The 12684-nt window shown below is 40.0% G+C and overlaps 1 protein-coding gene across 5 annotated transcripts in view; it reads left to right on the top strand.

The window, feature by feature from the left end:
• CNBD2 (cyclic nucleotide binding domain containing 2) overlaps positions 1-12684 on the top strand; it is an 82693-nt gene that overhangs the window by 61766 nt on the left and 8243 nt on the right. For 4 of the 5 annotated variants that reach the window (XM_056518745.1, XM_056518747.1, XM_056518748.1 and 1 more), the window contains 4 exons: positions 1605-1734; positions 4694-4775; positions 4855-4978; positions 12079-12144. In XM_056518745.1, coding sequence (XP_056374720.1) covers positions 1605-1734; positions 4694-4775; positions 4855-4978; positions 12079-12144 — 402 coding nt within the window. The remainder of the gene's footprint in view (positions 1-1604; positions 1735-4693; positions 4776-4854; positions 4979-12078; positions 12145-12684) is intronic. The other variant, XM_056518746.1, reaches the window with a different exon arrangement.

Raw genomic sequence — 12684 nt, 5'->3', positions numbered from 1 at the left:
CACTTACCCGTCCCGGTCCTCTGCTGTCATGTGCTGGTGCGCGCGGCTCCGCTCTCTAGGGCGCGCGCGCGCCAGCTCTCTGAGACTTAAAGGGCCAGTGCACCAATGATTGGTGCCTGGCCCAATTAGCTTAATTGGCTTCCACCTGCTCCCTGGCTATATCTGCTCACTGCCCCTGCACTCCCTTGCCGGATCTTGTTGCCTTGTGCCAGTGAAAGCGTTTAGTGTTGTCCAAAGCCTGTGTTACCTGAACTCCTGCTATCCATCTTGACTACGAACCTTGCCGCCTGCCCCGACCTTCTGCTACGTCTGACCTTGCCTCTGCCTAGTCCTTCTGTCCCACGCCTTCTCAGCAGTCAGCGAGGTTGAGCCGTTGCTAGTGGATACGACCTGGTTGCTACTGCCGCAGCAAGACCATCCCGCTTTGCGGCGGGCTCTGGTGAACACCAGTAGCCTCTTAGAACCGGTCCACCAGCACGGTCCACGCCAATCCCTCGCTGACACAGTGGATCCACAACCTGTAAGCCGAATCGAGACAGCCACCCCACACCATTACTGACCCACCGCCAAACCGGTCATGCAGGAGGATGTTGCAGGCAGCAGAACGTTCTCCACAGCGTCTCCAGACTCTGTCATGTCTGTCACATGTGCTCAGTGTGAACCTGCTTTCATCTGTGAAGAGCACAGGGCGCCAGTGGTGAATTTGCCAATCTTGGTGTTCTCTGGCAAATGCCAAACTTCCTGCACGGTGTTGGGCTGTAAGCACAACCCCCACCTGTGGATGTCGGGCCCTCATACCACCCTCATGGAGTCTGTTTCTGACCATTTGAGTGGACACATGCACATTTGTGACCTGCTGGAGGTCATTTTGCAGGGCTCTGGCAGTGCTCCTCCTGCTCCTCCTTGCACAAAGGCGGAAGTAGCGGTCCTGCTGCTGGGTTGTTGCCCTCCTACGGCCTTCTCCACATCTCCTGATGTTCTGGCCTGTCTCCTGGTAGTGCCTCCATGCTCTGGACACTACGCTGACAGACACAGCAAACCTTCTTGTCACAGCTCGCATTTTTGGCACAGCTCACACTCCTGGTTGAGCTGCACTACCTGAACCACTTGTGTGGGTTGTAGACTTCGTCTCATGCTACCACTAGAGTGAAAGCACCGCCAGCATTCAAAAGTGACCAAAACATCAGCCAGGAAGCATAGGAACTGAGAAGTGGTCTGTGGTCACCACCTGCAGAACCACTCCTTTATTGGGGGTGCCTTGTTAATTGCCTATAATTTCCACGTGTTGTCTGTTCCATGTGAAATTGATTGTCAATCAGTGTTCTTCCTGAGTGGACAGTGGGATCTCACACAAGGGTCAGTGATTTGGAGTTACATTGTGTTGTGTACATGTTCCCTTTATGTTTTTGAGCAGTGTATGACCAGATCACCAGATTACTATATTATTGAATCACTTGATTACTATTTAATTATATGATCACATCACCAGATTTCATTATTAAGTGATTATATTACCAGATAATTCTATTAGTTGTTGAGGTCACTGTTATACTAGATGACCTCAGCAGATAACTGGATCACCAGATCACTCGATCATTCCCCAGGGCCGCTGTGAAGTCCTGCGACTGGTGGATCTCAGCCAATGTCCGTCATTCCACAAGTGGATCAAACAGCATCGACCTCTGATGGGGAGATCCTGTCTGCTCAACCAGACGGGTGAGAGCGAGCGGGAATGTAAGATGATATATGTAGAGTTCCCCTATATGTGATGATATATGTAGAGTTCTCCTATATATGATGATATATGTAGAGTTCTCCTATATATGATGATATATGTAGAGTTCTCCTATATATGATGATATATGTAGAGTTCTCCTATATGTGATGATATATGTAGAGTTCTCCTATATATGATGATATATGTAGAGTTCTCCTATATGTGATGATATATGTAGAGTTCTCCTATATGTGATGATATATGTAGAGTTCTCCTATATGTGATGATATATGTAGAGTTCTCCTATATGTGATGATATATGTAGAGTTCTCCTATATATGATGATATATGTAGAGTTCTCCTATATATGATGATATATGTAGAGTTCTCCTATATGTGATGATATATGTAGAGTTCTCCTATATGTGATGATATATGTAGAGTTCTCCTATATGTGATGATATATGTAGAGTTCTCCTATATGTGATGATATATGTAGAGTTCTCCTATATGTGATGATATATGTAGAGTTCTCCTATATATGATGATATATGTAGAGTTCTCCTATATGTGATGATATATGTAGAGTTCTCCTATATGTGATGATATATGTAGAGTTCTCCTATATATGATGATATATGTAGAGTTCTCCTATATGTGATGATATATGTAGAGTTCTCCTATATATGATGATATATGTAGAGTTCTCCTATATGTGATGATATATGTAGAGTTCTCCTATATATGATGATATATGTAGAGTTCTCCTATATATGATGATATATGTAGAGTTCTCCTATATATGATGATATATGTAGAGTTCTCCTATATGTGATGATATATGTAGAGTTCTCCTATATATGATGATATATGTAGAGTTCTCCTATATATGATGATATATGTAGAGTTCTCCTATATATGATGATATATGTAGAGTTCTCCTATATGTGATGATATATGTAGAGTTCTCCTATATATGATGATATATGTAGAGTTCTCCTATATATGATGATATATGTAGAGTTCTCCTATATATGATGATATATGTAGAGTTCTCCTATATGTGATGATATATGTAGAGTTCTCCTATATATGATGATATATGTAGAGTTCTCCTATATATGATGATATATGTAGAGTTCTCCTATATATGATGATATATGTAGAGTTCTCCTATATATGATGATATATGTAGAGTTCTCCTATATGTGATGATATATGTAGAGTTCTCCTATATATGATGATATATGTAGAGTTCTCCTATATATGATGATATATGTAGAGTTCTCCTATATATGATGATATATGTAGAGTTCTCCTATATGTGATGATATATGTAGAGTTCTCCTATATGTGATGATATATGTAGAGTTCTCCTATATGTGATGATATATGCAGAGTTCTCCTATATGTGATGATATATGCAGAGTTCTCCTATATGTGATGATATATGTAGAGTTCTCCTATATGTGATGATATATGTAGAGTTCTCCTATATATGATGATATATGTAGAGTTCTCCTATATATGTAGAGTTCTCCTATATATGATGATATATGTAGAGTTCTCCTATATGTGATGATATATGTAGAGTTCTCCTATATATGATGATATATGTAGAGTTCTCCTATATATGATGATATATGTAGAGTTCTCCTATATATGATGATATATGTAGAGTTCTCCTATATATGATGATATATGTAGAGTTCTCCTATATATGATGATATATGTAGAGTTCTCCTATATGTGATGATATATGTAGAGTTCTCCTATATGTGATGATATATGTAGAGTTCTCCTATATATGATGATATATGTAGAGTTCTCCTATATATGATTATATATGTGGAGTTCTCCTATATGTGATGATATATGTAGAGTTCTCCTATATATGATGATATATGTAGAGTTCTCCTATATATGATGATATATGCAGAGTTCTCCTATATGTGATGATATATGTAGAGTTCTCCTATATGTGATGATATATGTAGAGTTCTCCTATATATGATGATATATGCAGAGTTCTCCTATATGTGATGATATATGTAGAGTTCTCCTATATATGATGATATATGTAGAGTTCTCCTATATGTGATGATATATGTAGAGTTCTCCTATATATGATGATATATGTAGAGTTCTCCTATATATGATGATATATGTAGAGTTCTCCTATATGTGATGATATATGTAGAGTTCTCCTATATATGATGATATATGTAGAGTTCTCCTATATGTGATGATATATGTAGAGTTCTCCTATATATGATGATATATGTAGAGTTCTCCTATATATGATTATATATGTAGAGTTCTCCTATATATGATGATATATGCAGAGTTCTCCTATATATGATGATATATGTAGAGTTCTCCTATATATGATGATATATGTAGAGTTCTCCTATATATGATGATATATGCAGAGTTCTCCTATATATGATGATATATGTAGAGTTCCCCTATATATGATTATATATGTAGAGTTCTCCTATATGTGATGATATATGTAGAGTTCTCCTATATGTGATGATATATGTAGAGTTCTCCTATATATGATGATATATGCAGAGTTCTCCTATATGTGATGATATATGTAGAGTTCTCCTATATATGATGATATATGTAGAGTTCTCCTATATATGATATGTGTAGAGTTCTCCTATATATGTAGAGTTCTCCTATATATGTAGAGTTCCCCTATATAAGATGATATGTGTAGAGTTCTCCTATATATGTAGAGTTCTCCTATATATGATGATATATGTAGAGTTCCCCTATATATGTAGAGTTCCCCTTTATGTCAGGATATCACCTGTATTATGATCAGTATTGGTCTCGGCTCAGGTTGGGGGTCTCACTCTTCGTCTGACCCTTATGGGGCCATTGATTTTCATGTATTACAGGGTCATGTGCGTCACTTATTATCTTCCCTCAGTGTAACATTCATATCTTTCCCCTCATCATCAGGGAGGATATTCGGAGAGCGGAGAGGAGGGGGGATCTCCTCCCCAGGAGACAGTGAACCCCCACACACCAGTAATGGACGGAGGTGAGGACGGGTGGAGGCGGAGGACTTATTTATTGCGGACACTGGGGAGCAGGACAAATCCCTCTCTGCTTCTCTACAGGATCTTCTCCCTGGAGGATTTCACCTCACAACACGACAAACCGGTCTCCTCTGCTAAATATCCGGGTGACCTGATGGCGGCCGTCTACCTGAGGATAGACTCTCTGCAGCAAAAACAGTACTTTGTGAGCGGATACCATAAGAGTTTACTATAGGTGACATGTATGATGTGTGTGATGGTCCATGTATGATACCATAAGAGTTTACTATAGGGGACATGTATGATATGTGTGATGGTCCATGTATGATACCATAAGAGTTACTATAGGTGACATGTATGATATATATGATGGTCCATGTATGATACCATAAGAGTTTACTATAGGTGACATGTATGATACCATAAGAGTTTACTATAGGTGACATGTATGATATGTGTGATGGGTCCATGTATGATACCATAAGAGTTACTATAGGTGACATGTATGATATGTGTGATGGGTCCATGTATGATACCATAAGAGTTACTATAGGTGACATGTATGATATGTGTGATGGTCCATGTATGATACCATAAGAGTTACTATAGGGGACATGTATGATATGTGTGATGGGTCCATGTATGATACCATAAGAGTTTCCTATTGGTGACATGTATGATATGTGTGATGGGTCTATGTATGATACCATAAGAGTTTACTATAGGGGACATGTATGATGTGTGTGATGGGTCTATGTATGATACCATAAGAGTTTACTATAGGTGACATGTATAATATGTGTGATGGTCCATGTATGATATCATAAGAGTTACTATAGGTGACATGTATAATATGTGTGATGATCCATGTATGATACCATAAGAGTTACTATAGGTGAAATGTATGATGTGTATGATGGTCCATGTATGATACCATAAGAGTTACTATAGGTGACATGTATGATATGTGTGATGGTCCATGTATGATACCATAAGAGTTACTATAGGTGACATGTATGATATGTATGATGGTCCATGTATGATACCATAAGAGTTACTATAGGTGACATGTATGATATGTATGATGGGTCCATGTATGATACCATAAGAGTTACTATAGGGGACATGTATGATATGTATGATGGTCCATGTATGATATCATAAGAGTTACTATAGGTGACATGTATGATATGTGTGATGGGTCCATGTATGATACCATAAGAGTTACTATAGGGGACATGTATGATGTGTGTGATGGTCCATGTATGATACCATAAGAGTTACTATAGGTGACATGTATGATATGTATGATGGGTCCATGTATGATACCATAAGAGTTACTATAGGTGACATGTATGATATGTATGATGGTCCATGTATGATATCATAAGAGTTACTATAGGTGACATGTATGATATGTATGATGGGTCCATGTATGATATCATAAGAGTTACTATAGGGGACATGTATGATATGTGTGATGGTCCATGTATGATACCATAAGAGTTACTATAGGGGACATGTATGATATGTGTGATGGTCCATGTATGATACCATAAGAGTTACTATAGGGGACATGTATGATATGTGTGATGGTCCATGTATGATACTATAAGAGTTACTATAGGGGACATGTATGATATGTGTGATGGTCCATGTATGATACCATAAGAGTTACTATAGGTGACATGTATGATGTGTGTGATGGTCCATGTATGATACCATAAGAGTTTACTATAGGGGACATGTATGATATGTGTGATGGTCCATGTATGATACCATAAGAGTTACTATAGATGACATGTATGATGTGTATGATGGTCCATGTATGATACCATAAGAGTTACTATAGGTGACATGTATAATATGTATGATGGTCCATGTATGATACCATAAGAGTTTACTATAGGGGACATGTATTATATGTGTGATGGTCCATGTATGATATCATAAGAGTTACTATAGGTGACATGTATGATATGTGTGATGGTCCATGTATGATACCATAAGAGTTACTATAGGGGACATGTATGATATGTGTGATGGTCCATGTATGATACCATAAGAGTTTACTATAGGGGACATGTATGATATGTGTGATGGGTCCATGTATGATACCATAAGAGTTACTATAGGTGACATGTATGATATGTGTGATGGTCCATGTATGATACCATAAGAGTTACTATAGGTGACATGTATGATATGTGTGATGGTCCATGTATGATATCATAAGAGTTTACTATAGGTGACATGTATGCTATGTGTGATGGTCCATGTATGATACCATAAGAGTTTACTATAGGTGACATGTATGATGGTCCATGTATGATACCATAAGAGTTTCCTATTGGTGACATGTATGATATGTGTGATGGGTCTATGTATGATACCATAAGAGTTTCCTATTGGTGACATGTATGATATGTGTGATGGGTCTATGTATGATACCATAAGAGTTTACTATAGGTGACATGTATGATATGTGTGATGGTCCATGTATGATACCATAAGAGTTTTACTATAGGTGACATGTATGATATGTGTGATGGTCCATGTATGATACCATAAGAGTTACTATAGGTGACATGTATGATATGTGTGATGGTCCATGTATGATACCATAAGAGTTACTATAGGTGACATGTATGATATGTGTGATGGGTCCATGTATGATACCATAAGAGTTTACTATAGGTGACATGTATGATATGTGTGATGGTCCATGTATGATACCATAAGAGTTTACTATAGGTGACATGTATGATATGTGTGATGGTCCATGTATGATACCATAAGAGTTTACTATAGGTGACATGTATGATATGTGTGATGGGTCCATGTATGATACCATAAGAGTTACTATAGGGGACATGTATGATGTGTGTGATGGTCCATGTATGATACCGTTAGAGTTTACTATAGGTGACATGTATGATATGTGTGATGGTCCATGTATGATACCATAAGAGTTTACTATAGGTGACATGTATGATATGTATGATGGTCCATGTATAATACCATAAGAGTTTACTATAGGTGACATGTATGATATGTGTGATGGGTCTATGTATGATACCATAAGAGTTTACTATAGATGACATGCATGATATGTGTGATGGTCCATGTATGATACCATAAGAGTTTACTATAGGTGACATGTATGATATGTGTGATGGTCCATGTATGATACCATAAGAGTTAACTATAGGTGACATGTATGATATGTGTGATGGTCCATGTATGATACCATAAGAGTTTACTATATGTGACATGTATGATATGTATGATGGTCCATGTATGATACCATAAGAGTTAAATATAGGTGACATGTATAATATGTATGATGATCTATGTATGATACCATAAGAGTTTACTATAGGTGACATGTGTGATTGTCCGTGTATGATACCATAAGAGTTAACTATAGGTGACATGTATGATATGTATGATGGTCCATGTATGATACCATAAGAGTTTACTATATGTGACATGTATGATATGTATGATGGTCCATGTATGATACCATAAGAGTTTACTATAGGTGACATGTATGATATGTGTGATGGTCCATGTATGATACCATTAGAGTTTACTATAGGTGACATGTATGATATGTATGATGGTCCATGTATGATACCATAAGAGTTACTATAGGTGACATGTATGATATGTATGATGGTCCATGTATGATACCATAAGAGTTTACTTTATGTGACATGTATGATATGTATGATGGTCCATGTATGATACCATAAGAGTTTACTATAGGTGACATGTATGATGGTCCATGTATGATACCATAAGAGTTTACTATAGGTGACATGTATGATATGTGTGATGGTCCATGTATGATACCATAAGAGTTTACTATAGGTGACATGTATGATATGTATGATGGTCCATGTATGATACCATAAGAGTTAAATATAGGTGACATGTATAATATGTATGATGATCTATGTATGATACCATAAGAATTTACTATAGGTGACATGTGTGATTGTCCGTGTATGATACCATAAGAGTTTACTATAGGTGATATGTATGATGGTCCATGTATGATACCATAAGAGTTTTACTATAGGTGACATGTATGATATGTGTGATGGTCCATGTATGATACCATAAGAGTTTACTATAGGTGACATGTATGATATGTGTGATGGTCCATGTATGATACCATAAGAGTTAACTATAGGTGATGTGTGATGGTCCATGTATGATACCATAAGAGTTTTACTATAGGTGACATGTATGATATGTGTGATGGTCCTTGTATGATACCATAAGAGTTACTATAGGTGACATGTATGATATGTGTGATGGTCCATGTATGATACCATAAGAGTTTACTATTGGTGACATGTATGATATGTGTGATGGTCCATGTATGATACCATAAGAGTTTACTATAGGTGACATGTATGATATGTGTGATGGTCCATGTATGATACCATAAGAGTTAACTATAGGTGACATGTATGATATGTGTGATGGTCCTTGTATGATACCATAAGAGTTACTATAGGTGACATGTATGATATGTGTGATGGTCCATGTATGATACCATAAGAGTTACTATAGGTGACATGTATGATATGTGTGATGGTTCATGTATGATACCATAAGAGTTTACTATAGGTGACATGTATGATATGTGTGATGGTCCATGTATGATACTATAAGAGTTTACTATAGGTGACATGTATGATATGTATGATGGTCTATGTATGATACCATAAGAGTTTACTATAGGTGACATGTATGATATGTATGATGGTCCATGTATGATACCATAAGAGTTTACTATAGGTGACATGTATGATATGTATGATGGGTCTATGTATGATACCATAAGAGTTTACTATAGGTGACATGTATGATATGTATGATGGGTCTATGTATGATACCATAAGAGTTTACTATAGGTGACATGTATGATATGTATGATGGGTCTATGTATGATACCATAAGAGTTACTATAGGGGACATGTATGATATGTATAATGGGTCTATGTATGATACCATAAGAGTTTACTATAGGTGACATGTATGATATGTGTGATGGGTCTATGTATGATACCGTTAGAGTTTACTATAGGTGACATGTATGATATGTGTGATGGTCCATGTATGATATCATAAGAGTTTACTATAGTGGACATGTATGATACCATAACATCGGTGAATGATGGTCCATGTATGATGGGTGAGGCTATGCTGGGTATGGTCAGGCCCAACTACATCCAGCAGGAGCTCCTCACCAGTCCTGAGAGTCCTACATGGATGACCAGGGTATCACATAAGCCTTGTCCCTTGTCTTCTGGGTATTATACCAAGACATCTCAAGGGCAGTACCCGCTCCTGTCATCAACAGCCAAGGAATTGGGGCGACCTGATCTTCTTAGTCATCTCTATACAAAAAGCCCAGTTGGCAGAGACAGTCCCTGGTGGGCGGGAGGTGATCTTGGTGGCTTGTTTTACAATATAGTACAGCTCCAATGGCCAATATTCCAACAAAGCTCCTTGAATCCATCTACAGCCCCGTTGGGGGGGGGGCTCTATATCACCTGGTCCAGTCCATAGAGGTCGATCTACTAGATCTATGTCCCATGAGGTCAGTGTCTGCAGAAGTCTCTACTGATCAATATGCACTGCTCGAAAAAATAAAGGTAACGCTGCGATAACCCATCCTAGATCTGAATGAACTAATCGTATGAAATCCTTTCCTCTTTACATAGTTGAATTCGCTGACAACAAAATCACCAAAAATTATCAATGGAAATCATCAACCCCTGGAGGTCTGGATATGGAGTCACCCTCAAAATCACAGTGGAAAACCCCACTACAGGCCGATCCAACTTTATGTAATGTCCTTAATACAAGTCCCAATGAGGCTCAGTAGTGTGTGTGGCCTCCACGTGCCCGTATGACCTCCCTACAACGCCTGGACATGATCCTGATGAGGTGGGGGATGGTCTCCTGAGGGATGTCCTCCCAGACCTGGACTAAAGCATCCCCCAACTCCTGGACAGTCTGTGGTGGATGGAGCGAGACGTCCCAGATGTGCTCAATCGGATTCAGGGGAACGGGCGGCCAGTCCATAGCATCAATGCCTTCCTCTTGTAGGAACTGCTGACACACTCCAGCCACATGAGGTCTAGCATTGTCTTGTATTAGGAGGAACCCAGGACCAACCGCACCAGCATATGGTCTCACAAGGGGTCTGAGGATCTCATCTCGGTACCTAATGGCAGTCAGGCTACCTCTGGCAAGCACATGGAGGGCTGTGCGGCCCCCCCAAAGAAATGCCACCCCACACCATTACTGACCCACTGCCAAACCAGTCATGCTGGAGGATGTTGCAAGCAGCAGAATGTTCTCCACGGCGTCTCCAGACTCTGTCACATCTGTCACATGTGCTCAGTGTGAACCTGCTTTCATCTGTGAAGAGCACAGGGCGCCAGTGGGGAATTTGCGGCTGTAAGCACAACCCCCACCTGTGGACGTCGGGCCCTCATCCCACCCTCATGGAGTCTGTTCCTGACCGTTTGAGTGGACACCTGCACATTTGTGTCCTGCTGGAGGTCATTTTGCAGGGCTCTGGCAGTGCTCCTCCTGCTCCTCCTTGCACAAAGGCGGTGGTAGCGGTCCTGCTGCTGGGTTGTTGCCCTCCTACGGCCTCCTCCACGTCTCCTGATGTACTGGCCTGTCTCCTGGTAGCGCCTCCATGCTCTGGACACTACGCTGACAGACACAGCAAACCTTCTTACCACAGCTCGCATTGATCTGCCATCCTGGATGAGCTGCACTACCTGAGCCACTTGTGTGGGTTGTAGACTCAGTCTCATGCTACCACTAGAGTGAAAGCACCACCAGCATTCAAAAGTGACCAAAACATCAGCCAGGAAGCATAGGAACTGAGAAGTGGTCTGTGGTCACCACCTGCAGAACCACTACTTTATTGGGGGGTGTCTTGCTAATTGCCTATAATTTCCACGTGTTGTCTGTTCCATGTGAAATTGATTGTCAATCAGTGTTCTTCCTGAGTGGACAGTGGGATCTCACACAAGTGTCAGTGATTTGGAGTTACATTGTGTTGTGTAAGTGTTACCTTTATTTATTTTGAGCAGTGTACAATAAAGGAATCAGGCTTGGTCTTCCACGGTACTTTATATTGCCGTATCCTATTGTGGCCCCCATATGGCACATAGCCTGGGACAGGTAGTGGTTCTCATATCTGCTTAGGTAGAATTTCCAAGATGAATGAAAAGCAAAACCATGAAATGTCTCCTGTTACAGAGAGGAGTGGACGTGGATTACATTGAGAGCTGCTTGGAGAAAAAGGGACGACCAGAGAAAGATCAGGTATATAGACGACGTCTCGCGTTCTCCATGGAATCTAGGGATCTAGTCAACGCACAAGGAAAATAAAATGCAATAACTACACTGTACAGTAAGGGCCCTATAGAGGAAAAGGGGCCCCAGAGCAAAGATCTAAATGGGCTCCCCTCTTGGTGTACATTTTATCACAAGTCCCTAATACTGGTGTTTTCTTACTCCACCCCTAGACATCTTATCCCCTATACAAAGGATAGGGGGGATAAGATGTCTGATCGCGGGGGTCCCACATGATCTCCCTGCTGCACCCGGCTTTTGTTTAGAGTGTGTCGGGTGCAGTGCCGGAGGCTTGTAATGTCATGGCCACACCCCGCTCGTGATGTCACGACCACACCCCCTCAGTGTAAGTCTATGGGAGGGGGCGTGACATCTTATCCCCTATACAAAGCATAGGGGGATAAGATGTCTGATCACGGGGGTCCCACATGATCTCCCTGCTGCACCCGGCTTTTGTTTAGAGCGTCGGGTGCAGTGCTGGAGGCTTGTGATGTCATGGCCACGCCCTGC

This window comes from Hyla sarda, chromosome 5 (genome assembly GCF_029499605.1).
Source record: "Hyla sarda isolate aHylSar1 chromosome 5, aHylSar1.hap1, whole genome shotgun sequence".
Classification (NCBI taxonomy): domain Eukaryota; kingdom Metazoa; phylum Chordata; class Amphibia; order Anura; family Hylidae; genus Hyla; species Hyla sarda.
This window is presented reverse-complemented; position numbering and strand designations above follow the sequence as displayed.